We start from the raw sequence: 14,972 nt of genomic DNA on the forward strand, positions 1-14,972 counted from the left end.
ACCTTTTTCAGGTCTGTTGTGGAGCGCATGGAAACGCTCTCTCCTGCCCAGCAGATGCATGTAATGCATTCATGCCACGCTGCTCTCCAGCAAGTTACCTCCCAACCTCCTCCTCCCACCACAGTAGTTCCTCCACCTGCACCCCCTCCAGCCACTTTCCATCCTCCCCCTCCTATTACATCTACACCCCCTCCAGCCACTTTCCATCCTCCCCCTCCTATTACATCTACACCCCCTCCAGCCACTTTCCATCCTCCCCCTCCTATTACATACCATCCACCTCCAGCCACTTTCCATCCTCCCCCTCCTATTACATACCATCCACCTCCCCAGCACCATCCACCTCCCCAGCACCAGCAACCTCCCCAGCACCAGCAACCTCCCCAGTACCAGCAACCTCCACAGTACCTGCAAACTCCCCAGTACCAGCAACCTCCCCAGTACCAGACATCTCCCCACTTCCAGCAACCTGCCCCGTACCAGACATCTCCCCACTTCCAGCAACCTGCCCCGTACCAGACATCTCCCCACTTCCAGCAACCTGCCCCGTACCAAACTCCTTCCCCATACAACTTGCCATCAACATCATCTGCTCCTACAGTCTCTGCCCAACCCTCCACTCCACCACCCACCACCTCTTCTGCTTCCCACATGTCCACCCATTCTGTAGTTTTTTCCACACCTTCACCTCTAACTGTTCCTTCCCCACCACGATCCCAGTCCTCTCTCCACACTCCCAGTGTCGAAGTGTCCCGCAGCCCCTACAGCAGTATTTCCACCACACACTACACAGATTTATAATGTGTGTATTTAAATAAAAATGACCAGTTTTATGGTTTCAGTTTTATAGTTTCAAAGTTTTATTAAACAAGTTTATTAAAATTTTAAAAAAGTTTACTAAAAAAAACATTTTTCAATAAAAGTTAAATTATTTTACACTGGTTGTCTGTCATTTCTTTCTGTGGCGAAAAAGGTTAAATACAGGGTATTTAAAAGGTGAAATGGTATTCAAAACTAGGTATATAACTGTGGGTAAATTTTAGCTTTTTGCCACAGTTGTGTTCCTGGTTGTGTTTGAAGCAAAGTATTTCAAATAAAAAGTTGTGTTTATTGTTGGTGATTTCCTAACAATGTACACAACTTTTGTTAAAAGGTGAAATACTTTGCATAAAACACAACCAGGTACACACCTGTGGCCTAAAGCTAAAAATAGAGACCATGACAAGATAGCCAACTTTGGTTGGCAAAGGTATATACTGTTGGTACAGAAGGTACACAAGTTTGGTTGGGCACAAATCTTTCACACTCTGTCATCCTGCCAGTGTACTCTGCCTTGAGGTGACATAAAGTATAGTGCAAAATTGTCCCTCATTACTGAAACCGTCACAGAACTTCTAGTGGTAATGTCATGGTAATCTTGCAAGGTGGTTTCTTCAGAGGTGTCCTCAATGGAAATGGGTTCCTTGCAGATAACAAAATTGTGGAGTACCACGCACGCTTTGATCACCTCGTCCACAGTTTCTGTCTTGAGGTTGATCGCAGTCAATAGGACCCGCCATTTGGCTGTCAGAATACCAAAGGTACATTCAACCATTCTTCTTGCTCTTGTGAGGCGGTAATTAAAAATGCGTTTTGGTCTTGTCAATCCTCTGCTAGAGTACGGTTTCAAAAGGTGTTCTGACAGCTGGAAGGCTTCATCCCCTACACAGACAAATGGCATAGGTGGACCAGATGTTTGCGGCAGCGGTCTAGGTGGTGGGAACTGGAAGGTGTTTCCATACAGTTTACGCCCCATGGCAGACAGTTTGAAAACTTGAGAGTCATTGGAGCGGCCATAGGCCCCAATATCAACCGCAATAAATTTGTATTCCGCGTCAGCGATGGCCATGAGGACAATTGAAAAATATTTCTTGTAATTGAAATATTCCGATCCCGATCCAGCTGGCTTTACAATGCGGATATGTTTCCCGTCCACAGCGCCCAAGCAGTTTGGAAACTGACATATCTGTTGAAACTTGTCAGCAATTTCAATCCACCTCTCTGTTGTGGGCTCTGGTAAAAACTCTTCAGCTAAGGAGTCCCACAGTGCACGGCATGTGTACTTCACAATTCCAGATATGGTGGAAATCCCGAGTCTGTACTGGAAATGCAGTGACGAAAGGGATTCTCCAGTTGCAAGAAATCTGTGGGGAATTAAAAAAACAATAAATTAGTTTTAAATCACAGCATTACATACCAAAACTGACCTATAACACTTGGAGATACAAACTACCACCAACAAGATTGCAGTGAAAATGTGCTCTGATGCGATCATATCCAATAAATGTGGCTTACCTTAAAGTCACCATCAGACGCTCTGCGGGTGAAACAGAGAAGCGGCAATAGGTGTCCGCTTTTCTTATGAGGTGTGCAATGCGCTCCACCAAGTAATCAAAATTCTCCATTTTCATCCTAACATATCCAAAAAATTTATCCGGGTTTCGTCGAAGGTCCATGCATAGTGTAGAATAGACCCCACGCGTCATTCTCTTGGCTGTGATGGGGTGGATCCACAAACGTCGTCTACGATGCCTGATGCGCTGCTGTCTCGCTCTCTCCTTCTCCAGAACAATCACCCTCAAACGATTTGCCTCCGCTGTAAAATCCGCCAAATTCTTCAAAATATTTCCAATGACAACATCCATCTTCGCCAGTAACTTGCTCTTCTCTCCAACCTGCACTTTCTCCTCTACAACCTGTCAAAGAAGGGCTGTAGGAACATGCTATATATAGTTTTCCAGTAGCCAATCCCGTTCGGAAGGCCACAAGGGTCAATTTTAAAAACCGGATCCGGCGTAATCCGTCGAAAAACGGATAGAAAAACGGATGAACCGGATGAGACGGATCCGGTTTTGTCTGTCAAGAAAAAGACGGATCCGGCAGAAAACCGGATCCGTCACATCCGGTTTTACGAAACATTTGCCGGATCCGGCGTTCCGGCACGACGCCGGATCGCGCCTGACGCCGAAAACCTGATGTGTGAAAGTAGCCTTACATGGCAGTACTTGACATGTAATGTTATTTTTTAATAATCACAGAATTTCTAAATGATTTTTATTTTAGCAAAATTTACAGTAGACTTGTATTATCTGACATGCATAGCATATTTTTAATAATCCAAATATACATTACTAGCATTTATTTTGATCATTGTTTCAATATTATTTCAAGGATATCCTCAATGTCCTACAGAGCAGAAAAAGAGCATACTAAATGGTTTGTTGTGATGCCCATAGTGAACAATAGAGGAGATGGTCTTTAGTTATTGCGCCACGATATACACTCCTCAACATCAAACTTGCAACACCAAGAATGAAAAGTCATGCAATAATGGAAATCCCAGGATGGAGAGAAATTAATGTTAGGCAAATAATTTAAAAAATGTAAAAAAAAAATTAAAAACATATGCAGAAATCCCTGCACTTACACGCATTTGTTGTCAATGAGGTTGTTAATGGTTATCTGTGTAATGTCCTGCCATGGCAAAATGCTGAATGCACTTGGGCAAATCATCCTGATCCACTGCTGGCAGCTCCCTTTACAATTACTGTATCAACTTATGACATCCCAGATGTGCTCATTGGAAGACAAGTCCGGAGACTACACGGGTATTTTTTAAATTTTTCTACCATTGATTTTTAATGGCTCTAATAAATGGCAATTTTTTTATTGAACCTCGGGATGCATGCTGGATACATCTTTTCTACATTCTTTGGGACTGGTTGCCTACTCCATCCATGCACCACCTGGCTCACCGGAACATGTGTTAGGCTTACAAGGTGAGGTGGATCCTCTAAGCCTCAGGTACGAGTGGACACACTGACCCTGGGCACTGATACAGCAAGAAGGAAAGCAAATGGGCAGGAAGGACTTAGCATACTTAGGAATCTCGGGAGCAACATGATGAATTACGTGGAACGCAGCAGCGATGAAAGCAAGTAAAAGCACAGTATGCATAGAAGGTGGAGCACACCAAACATAGAGGTCAAGAGTCTCAATTCCAAGACACAATAGGGGGCAGAAGACCCATGGGAAGGAAGCAGAGCCCAGGATACCTGGGACAGGTGTGTAAAATCACTGGACCCAGGGGAAGGAAGCGAAGCCCAAGATAACTGGGAAAGGTGTGTAAAATCACTGGACCCTGGGGAAGGAAGCAGAGCCTGAGATACCTGGGAAAGGTGTGTAAAATTACTGGACCCAGGGGAAGGAAACGGAGCCCAGGATACTTGGAACACGTGTTTAAAATCACTGGACCCAGGGGACGGAAGGGGGCCCAAGATAACTGGGAAAGGTGTGTAAAATCAGTGGACCCTGGGGAAGGAAGCAGAGCCTGGGACAACTGGGAAAAATGTGTAAAATCATTGGACCCCGGGGAAGGAAGCGGAGCCCAGAATACCTGGGACACGTGTGTAAAATCTGTGGACCCCGGGGAAGGAAACAGAGCCCAGGATATCTGGAACAGGTGTGCAAAATCAGAGGACCCAGGGGAAGGAAACAGAGCCTGGGATATCTGGGACAGGTTTGTAAAATTAGTGGACCCTGGGGAAGGAAGTGGAGCCCAGGATTCCCTCGACAGGTGTGTAACACCATGGAATTTTTCTTCATACATGGGATAGCTGAAATTGCATTTTTTTTCCCTCTGTTTACTATACTATTATACCATCATATTCATGGCTATGTAATTCATCATTGCCTTTTTATTTATATTAAACCACAATATATAACGCTATAAACTTGGATTTATTTCCTTTTTCAACATACTATATTTTTACCGCTGAACTGTTCTGTAATTGCGGTATCCATTCAATGCATTTCTTTAATGTAGACAATGCCATTAAAAAAGACAGAGAAAATGCTCTGCTCTCAGGACACAACAAGCTGCCTACTGGTGAATATGATAATTTGAAAATGAATATGCAGGATATTGAGAAATTATCCACACAACAGTTAAGTATATGGTGGAACCACACAACCCTGAACAATTGCACTTTCATGTGCTGCGCCAATTTTTTCAAACGCACTACCCAGGTTAATTCGACTAATCCCCAATCCCCACAGTTTTAAGCGTGCCCTAAAAATGCATTTCTTCAGACTGGCCTACCACCTCAATGCATTAGCCTAAATATCCCTGTGTGGCCCATTCAAAATTTTTACCATAACCAGGTTCCTTGCATCATGTTCTCACATGCTTTATGCATTTAATAGCCCTCTGTGTAAGTACTTTTACATACTTAGGCTAATAACCAGTTCATACAGCCTTACATGAACACCCGATTCTTACCTGATTCTTACACTATGGCTGGTCCGAATGTGGCGCCCTACGTCTTTAAATATGTACTGTTTTGTATGTGTTTTGTGAGCAATGGGAGTTATGCTTTCTCTGCTAGAGACCACAACACACCTACAATTTACCTCACTCCCTTACTTGTCTGAAGCTTAGAGCTTTGAAGACATACTCTAACTGGGAGGGAGAGGAGTCTAGAGTTGTTTTCAGTGAAGAAGAAGGAGGAGAAGAACGCTCCTGGAAGCCATGATGACATGTGCTCCCTCTAGGAGTAAAACTAATAAGCATCAGGGAATCAGCCCCTAGGCCATCCATGCTTTCAGAGCAGGGTGTGTGAGTTTATACAACCAACAGCAGAGTGTTTTCCCTGAGAAGACTGCCGCAAACTAGGATCAGTGAAGGATTGTGCAAGAAGGATCTCGAGCTTCACACAGGATTCAAACTGCAAGTTGCAAGCGGAGGAAAACACAGTGAGTAGTGGCTATACTGGAAAGTTCTTAGCCCCTGAGAAGCCTTGGTCCCAGAAGGGATTAGATTAGCAGGAAGTTTACATTGAGTCACAGCAGAGTGAAAGATAACTCCCATTATGCAGAGCAGACTGTAACCTGGTGAGAGTTGTAATGTCTCCTCTGAACAGCACCTGAACTACAGTAAATGATAAAGTGACTTGCCTTGTCTTCTGCCTTAATACTCCATGCCTTCTACTTCCATCACAATCTCTGGGGGTCAACCCTGGTTGGAGAGCGTTAAACATCTGCACTGCCATCACCATCTACTCCCCCAGGGATCATCTGCAGTGCCGGCTATACTACAGTCGAACACGCCAACTGGCGTCATGAATCACTACATAAACTTTATCCCTAATCAATACTCCCCTTTTACATGACCGCCTGGGGCCACGGACCGGGTCACTGCCACTGTGACCCATCCCTTTTAGATGACCTGTCTGGTACCGAGTATCCCATGGCCCCTGGGGCACGTCACGAACAACGAAAGCAAATGTTACTATCCACCTTCCGTGTCTCCCCTTTTTCCTCATAGATTGCGAGCAGGGTCCTCATTCCTCTTGGTATCTGTTTTGATCTATGTGTTTATTGGTGTTAGGTGTCGGGTTCCTGGCTGTAATGTCTATTGTCTGTACAAGTCCCCTCTGAAATGTAAAGTGCTGCAGAATATGTTGGCGCTATAGAAATAGAAAATATTATTATTATATTATTAATTGTCATACCACAAGGCTTACAAGTTAAAAAGTCACCCACTAATATTTATTCTGAATCTCTTTTACTGGAATTCTATATTGTTGGATTGTTCATTCAAGCCGATCCAATTAAATGAAATCTGTCAGGCCATTTTTATGTACTACACTAATAGTATACCTAAATGAAGCTTGGGCAGCCCTTTCAGGAAATGTAAGTTTGATTTTTGTACGTTATCCCGTTGTGTGTAAACCCTGGAAAAATTTAGTTTTGTGCCGGCAAGTCAGGCATATGTAAATAGCAAATGAATATTCACCCCCTTCTCCCACCCATAATCCTTCCCACCCCTCTGCACTGACATCACTGATTCAGTCAAACTGCCATATGCCCGAGGATCGCATCGCAATCCTTGGACTGGCCGTCTGCTCTCCTGACTTGAGAGTGACAGCTGCATAGAAATACATGCTGTCATGCTCATGTCAGGAGAGCAGACGGCCAGTCCGATGATTGCGATGTGATCCTTTTGTGAGTAACACAGCAGTCTGACTGCACTCATTCAATCAGTGACGCCAGCCGGAAGGGGTTATGTGTGGGGAAAGTGGGGAATATTCATTTCGCATGTAGATATGTTGACTTGCTGGCACGAATGTAAATGTGAAATGAATATTCACCCTTCTCCCGCCTAAAATCCGCACCAACTCACCACATAAAAAGCTCTGAATTTATTTTATCAGATGTATTGAGGACATGATTTTATGGCACTATTATACAGGCATGGCCGATTCGCCTCCCGCTCTTAGGCCGGGTTCACATTAGTGTTCAGGGGATCTGCGGAGGGCTACATACTTCGTTAAGCCCCACCTACTTACGCATACTTCTGCATGCGTCCTGCTTACCTATCTTTAACTTTGGGTACGCAGGACAAGCGGATGTAAGCGGATGCGTCGTTTTGACGTGCCCGCCGTCCGCACAAAACGCAACTTGTCCTGGGTGCCTGTGTTGTAATCCTTCAGTCTATATAAATCCTTTGTCCGGGGCAGCAGATCTCTCCCTTCTGGGAGTCTGGCTGTGCCCCTTCAGTAGCAAATGTGGTGCCCCCAGGAGTATGGTCACCACACTGGCATTGACTTCCTCCAGGGAGGGTGATGTCAGGCTTGGAAGCAATGAAGGGTCTCTCTGACAGTTAATCTCAACATGCAACACAGTTCCCACTCCAGGCCAGCAGAGGGAGCTCTGAACCAATACTAAGGGGAAGAGATTCTCTCTGGGGGCCAGGAGGGGAAATTAGTCAGTTCTGTGAGGAGGGCGAAGTGTGTGGACGTGGAGAGAGGAGCTGGGGAACTGAGCAGAGAGTTGAGGCTCATTCCCAGCTGGAGCGCATGATCTGGAGCCTCATCTCCAAGGTTGTATGGATACTGAAGGTCCTGCAACAGAAACCAGAGGAATAGGAAGCTGTAAATGCTCTATTCCCACCTAAGACTCAGAGGCACAACAGCAATTGGTGAGCCAAGAGAAGAGATAGAAGGCTACAGCTGTCTGCCATACGAGGTAGATCTGAGAGGGAACAAGAAGGAGGAACTTCAGTGTAACACAGTACTGCATGTACCTCAAGTAAGCGCTAGAGAGGAGACTACACAACCCATCTGCATAGAGAGATTCCTAAGTTGCTTCCAGGCTAATCAGCTCCTGTGCCATCTGTAATCTGGACCCTGGACTGCACTTACAAAGTAAAGGTAAAGAATCTACACTTTGTTGTGTCCTTGCCTTCTTCCTGCAACTTCTCCAGCACTGCTGCATCTCTGTGCCAGACACTGCACCCTCTTCCCCAACACCTATCTACACTGCACTGCCACGGACCGGGTCACCGTTGCTGTGACAATCCCCTCTGAAAGACTGGCCCGGTCTTGGCAGAATCTGCAGGTCAAAATCCGTTTGTTTTTTATGCAGATTTCCTGCAGATTTATTGCGGATTTTGTGCGGCTTTGGCATGCGTTTGTACACCTGCGGATTTCTATAATGGAATGGGTGTAAAAACGTTGCGGAATCCGCACAAAGAATTGACAAGCTGCGGAAATTGAACTGCTGCGGATTCCATGCAGAATTTTCCGCAGCATGTGCACAGCCAATTTTTTTTTCACATAGGTTATCATTGTACTGTAAATCACTTGCGGATCTGCAGCGGATCCACAACAAATCCGCAACGTGTGCACATACCCTTCGTATAAAAACATTTACACTCACATCCTGTGTCGGTGCCATTCCAGGGGTGCTGGTACACTTGTTCCTGGGGCCCTCGTGTGGCTGTTACATCACATGACCCCTGCACCCAATCAGCGGTGGCGTCACTGTTCAAATCGAACATCAAGATGAAGTCAGAGAATAGCCACAGCCCTTACTTTCTGCTGAAGTTCAATACTTAATAGGCGAGGACAATCATAATCTCCCACCAGAATTTGTCAAGGCTAGATGTTGCCGTTCAGAAGATGCGGGTTTTGAGCAAGAGTCCATCTGAATTCATCAGAGATAGTGATGAGCGAGTATACTTGTTGCTCGCGTTTCCCCGAGCATGCTGGGGTGGTCGCCGAGTATTTGAAGTGCTCGGAGATTTAGAGTATGTGCACACGTTGCGGATTGCTGTGCAGAATTTTCTGCGCGGAATCTGCATCTCTCGGCAGAATCCGCAGGTCAAAATCCGCATGTTTTTTATGCGGATTTCCTAAGGATTTATTGTGGACTTTTTGCGGATTTCGCCTGCGTTTTTACACCTGCGGATTCCTATAATGGAATGAGTGTAAAAACGTTGCGGAATCTGTACAAAGAATTGTGCACAGCAAATTTTTTCCCCCATAGAACAGCATTGTACTGTAAATCACTAGCGGATCCGCAGCAAATCCGCAACGTGTGCACATACCCTTAGATCCTGTTGCCGCAGCTGCATGATTTGCGGCTACTTAACAGCCTGAATACATGTGGGGATTTCTTGTTTTTTTTAGGGATTTCCCACATGTATTCAGGCTGTCAAGTAGCCGCAAATCATGCAGCTGCGGCAATAGAGATTAAATCTCCGAGCACGCCAAAATACTGGAAGATCACCCGAGCATGCTCAGGAATACTCGAGCAATGAGCACACTCGCTCATCACTAATCAGAGAATGTTAGTGACAGGTTATTTTACCAGTATTTTGACAAGTGCAAAGACGAAAGCAGATTCTAGAAGTAGGACATAATATCTCCAAACATCGAAGAGGACTAACAATGAAGCTAATAACAAAAAGGTCACATTTTCTACCCAATATAATATAAATCACACTCAGATAATTTGTCATCAAAAAATATTTACCAGTAATAAATAGACAAAACTGTGAAAAAAATATTTTATAATATCTGCAACTTTGTAGCAAGCAGGGACACAGCCATCAGCAACATTACCTCTCCCAGTAGGTGCGCTAGTGTCAATCGATCAGCATCAAAAATTGGCTTCTTTACACATTTTCTTATTGAAAAGTTTGTACTTCGGCTTTCTGTTACAGGTTGCTATAAATGCAATAAGAAACATTGTTCATCTATCCTTTTGTACATAACCCCTTCACAACGTGGCCAATTTCTGTTTTCTTTTTCCATTTTTTGCGTTTTTTCCTGCCCTTTTTCCTAGAGCCATAACTTTTATTTTTTTCAACATAGACATGTAAGGGTTTGTTTTTTGCGGGGCAAGTTGTACTTTTCAATGACATCATTAATTTTCCCACATAGTGTACTGGAAAGCGGGAAAAAAAATTCAAATATGGGGAACTTGTGAAAAAACAACAACACAGTTCTGACATTGTTTTTTAGGAACTGTTTTTAAGGTGTATATTTTGTGGTAAAAATGACCTTGCTATATGATTCTGCTCATCAGTGCGATTACAGCGATACCAAACATGTCCAATTTTTTTTTTTAGATTTTAGTGGTGAAAAAAAAATCTGAAGTTTGCAAAAAAAAATTTGGGGGGTTGTGTCGACATTTTGCAAGACCTGAAATATTTCTATTTTTTGGTTGATGCAGTTGTGTGATGGCTTATTTTTTGTTGGAAAAGAAAATGTTTTTAATGATACCATTTTGGGGTAGATATGACATGTTAATCGCTTGTAACATCCCGTTTTTGTTGAATTGCAGAGACCAAATAAACTTAATTTTGGCGTTCTTGAGTTTTTTTTCGTTCATGATGTTTAAAAATCGATTTTTTTTTTTTTTTTCTTGATCTGACCTTTCGGAGCACGGCAATACTAAATATATATTCTTTTTTAATGGGTGAAAAAGGAATTATTTGAACTTTTATAGTTTATTTGTTTATATTTTTTTAATTTTTCTTTTTTTTTTTTTTAAATTCTCACAGCAATGCTACAGCATAGTAAAAATCATGGTCCCTTTTGACCCTCGGGGGGGGGTTCATCGCAATCCATCGGTGACCAATGATCACATAACGAGTGTGCCGTTGTCAGAGGTTGGTCCTGGCTCTAACATACAGCCATGATCTCCTGGGCATGGGGCGGGCTCACCATATACCCACCCCCAATTTGCGACGTACATGTACGGTGGATTTTTTTAAGGGGATAATACTAAATCTATCACTTCATTACACACTGGTCAAATTTTTCACATCACTAATGTCATAAACTGCAGTTCCATTTATATCCATTAGTTTGTTATTTCATGTGAATCCTTCAACAAACCATATGTAGGGTGCCATAATCACACCCTACAAAACCTGATTATTGATCACCTCTGGGATATTCATAATCCCACGACCAGAGAACCATCTGGTTCCGGTATGTCCAAACATTGATAAGCTGCAAACATGATGCATAACCAGACACCAGATTTTGGCAGGCACAATTCGTGAGGAATCTTAGCCCATTCCTCATGGGCGTTTGGTTCTAGTTCATTATTATTCTTGGGTTTGAATGCTGTGAATTTGTCACAATAGAACATTTTTGCAGATGAGGTCAATTTGTAATTGTGATATTAATCCTTTTCCGCTGAATGTCGTTGATTTTTTTCTATTTTTCTTTTTTATAAATTAGAGAAAACAAATGACATCACACAAAATAATTGAATGTTTAATTAGAAAGCGCAAATTATAACATATTATTACGCATTTTATTAGTACATATCAGTTAATGGTAGAAGAAAGCATGTACAACATAATAAAATCATCACTAAATCATAGCGATCAGCAAAAGCCAACACCAAAAAATGAATGCCTCTTATGATTCAAATATTTACATAATTTCTGAATAATTCTTAAAAGGAGGCAACCCCTTTGTCATGCCCTATTATGGCATATGAATGTACAGCCACTACCGATAGCTCTTTCTGTAGTCAATGAATTACAGGGAATCTTTCAGCAGGATTTAACCTCAAAACAATTTATACTCACATGTAACTCTTTTTAACCCCTTAACCTTCAGGCCATTTTCCATTTTTGTGTTTTCATTTTTTGCTCCCCTTCTTCCCAGAGCCATAACTTTTTTTTTTTTTTTTTTTGGCCAAAATGTTTTGTGGAACGTGGGACGAGTTGTACTTTTGAATGACATTGGTTTTAACATATTGTGTTCTGGAAAACGGGAAAAAAATTCAAGTGCGGTGAAATTGCAAAAACATTGCAATCCCAGTATATAAGTAATATAAGTTTAGTCTTAGTTTTCCGATGACTGATTGACAATTCATGCCTGGTGTAACAAAACAGCATTTATTCATAGTTATGCCAGACATATTGTTCAGTAGGTCAAGGGAGATGAGCCATTGTACATATAAGTCTGTATGTTGACTCTTGTTGTATATTAATCTGTGGAATGTCTGCTGATTGCGTATTGCGTCATCCCCCTGCGGTTTACTAGTCTACAAACCTTGAAGGACAAAAATGCAGGTTAACTGAACAATCAAACAATGAGGGATTACCTCCCTTCACCTTCCCCCAATTATGCGTGAGAATGCCCTGAAGGAGAGCTGTGGAATATAAAAATGGAGTTCTTCTATCTGCAGAGAGACTCTACAGATCAGCCTAAGGAACCATGGTTCCATCTGGTGGAATATAGATCTGTTCTACTGCTCATCACTGAACTCACAAAGACATTTGGATAACGCCGGTTGGGACTGTGCAATATCTTGATGCTAGCTGGAGCTGGATATATGTGCTACAGTCGTGGTATCTGTCGTCTGGAGGAGCATGGGCTGTGACTGCAGACTATACCAGCGGGAGATACAAAAGCTGTAGGCCAAACAAAAGTTGGGAGACAATGGGTATCACCGGGTATGGTTGAACAATTGGCCCCGGGTTGGGATCTCCTGGACAGGGGCAATGCATTGTGACCATCTACCTGGAGTTGCTGGAAGACCGTGAACATAAGGAATAAAAATAGTTTCATTGTTAACCTGACTAGGTGATTATTACAACCCACAACCTCAGATCTTCACACATGGGAATTGTAGAACAAGCAATACAAGAAATGTGGCAAAATATTTTTCAAAGATATCACAATCTTTGTGGGACCCAGAAACTATAAAGACCTCAGAATGGGAGACAAAGCAAAACAGGTGTTCTTCCCGGAAAAGGACCCAAATATCTTAAATAGGCTGCTCATAATTTCCTCTACATCAAAGAAGTAGATATCCTTGGTGTTAGAGTGTGGAAATAAAAAGAGGCAGAAGCAGCGTTTAAGTATTTGGGCTGAAGGATGGAGAAGCTGGCATGGGAAGGGTCACTGTTAATGTTGTTTTATATTATGGCATCTTTATTCTCTTTCAGTGCGGAACCCTATCTGTGATTCTGCAAAACATGACTTACAAAGCAAGATTTGTTAACATCCGCCTGTACTCATAAGATCTCATAAAATATATTCCATCGTTCCATAATCAATCTGCAATAGAGGTGATCTTAGAAAAGAGATATAGTCAGACGGGACTGACTGTGACTGGCTCCAAATGCATTTTGTTAGTTGGGTCCTCTCTGGACTGATCGCAGCTTTAGATAAGTGGCGTATTCACAGACAGGAGGTCCCAGATCAGCTCACTTTTTAGCGCTGAACAATTGTCATGTGCATCACAGGTCTCCTTGTTCTGATAAATCTGTAATGAATATAATGATGTAAGTAAAAATTTAGAATAGAAGATTTGTGTGTGAACGATAAGACTGGATATGCCAATGAAGCTATATAGAATAGGGCATAGCTAGAACTTATCTGACCACATAGCAAAATTAGACGAGCCCCCACCACCAAACGATAGCAAAGTAGTAAAAATTAAATGGAAAGGTAAAAGAGCCGTACATTTTATTAGAGAACTCATATACTGTGTGGAAAGCCCAGTTTTGTATTCTCCTACAAATGTATGGATCCCCTCAAACTTAGGGTCCTGGATAGAATATCATAAGTGCAGGTGTCAGCACTATTGCTCCCTGTCTGCTTCAAATTCTGTAGGATCTCTCTAAAAGATTCATCTAACATGTCTACTTGTGACATGCAGAAATATTGCTAACTGCTGTTGCTTCAAAAGCATCCAGCAACTAGAGGGGTTAACACAGTCACAGGAGACATGGAATGGTTAGCAGAGCCCCAGGGGGATTGTGGGAAAAGGGATGAATGGTGTATGATTTGTCTCTAAAATAAGTTCAGGCAAGCGAACCACAGGGACACAGGATTCCATTACAAAGTGGAACTGGGCTACCCCTATACTGCTACTGGAGAAAGTCGCGGAGCAGGAAGATAAGTACGATAAGAAATTGTGTTACAGGGATATTCTCCCTCAGCAACTCTCTCCCCTCTATCCCACTGTGCTAGAAGGAATGTTGTGTACTGCTGAGCCTTTGTAGAGTCTTGATCTGTGCTGAACTGTGCTAACAAAAGAAACTGTTAGTCAGTGTGCCTCTAAGAAGCAGCTGTAATGTTATAAAGCCTGGGCTTAAGAGACTTGGATTGTACTGAATGTGCTGTGACATTAAATTACACTGTTCATGTTCATGAGGACTCTATTAGTTGTATCTAGGTGAGCAAGTCGATCCATCTTGTGCCAGAGGAAGCTGCAGTACCTGGTCACCCTGAGTAACGGTTCCCCCAGAGTTCCAAAGAATTCATGAGACCTGTTCCGCCCCTATCTGAACCTAGCGGCGTGCACGCAGCATACTTATTCCCATCTCATAAATGTATACCATATCCATAGAATACGCCATAATGGTATAGCATGTGTGTGTCCAACCAATGTGACTAGCATCTATCACAAAACAACTGAATGGGAATTCTGACCACCTCTCCATTGACAGCAGCGAGTAGCAGGGCCCTGTTTTTGAGATCGATTTAGATCCCTTTGGTGGGACACACACATACTGTACATTTATGACATATCATGATGAAAACAGCCTTAGAACCAAACTTAGATCAGAGGGTTTTATGCGTATCTAAGCTGTAATTCAGCAGAAAAAC

General features: G+C 42.8%; 1 protein-coding gene across 2 annotated transcripts in view; it reads right to left on the reverse strand.

The window, feature by feature from the left end:
- Positions 1-11,600: 11,600 nt before the first annotated feature.
- FLT3 (fms related receptor tyrosine kinase 3) overlaps positions 11,601-14,972 on the reverse strand; it is a 178,815-nt gene continuing 175,443 nt past the window's right edge. For both annotated transcript variants that reach the window (XM_073583146.1, XM_073583145.1), the window contains exon 24: positions 11,601-13,623. In XM_073583146.1, coding sequence (XP_073439247.1) covers positions 13,522-13,623 — 102 coding nt within the window. In that variant the 3' untranslated portion in view covers positions 11,601-13,521. The remainder of the gene's footprint in view (positions 13,624-14,972) is intronic.

The sequence above is a fragment of the Dendrobates tinctorius genome, unplaced genomic scaffold (genome assembly GCF_039654945.1).
Source record: "Dendrobates tinctorius isolate UK_male_01 unplaced genomic scaffold, ASM3965494v1 ptg000075l, whole genome shotgun sequence".
In the NCBI taxonomy this organism is placed as follows: Eukaryota; Metazoa; Chordata; class Amphibia; order Anura; family Dendrobatidae; genus Dendrobates; species Dendrobates tinctorius.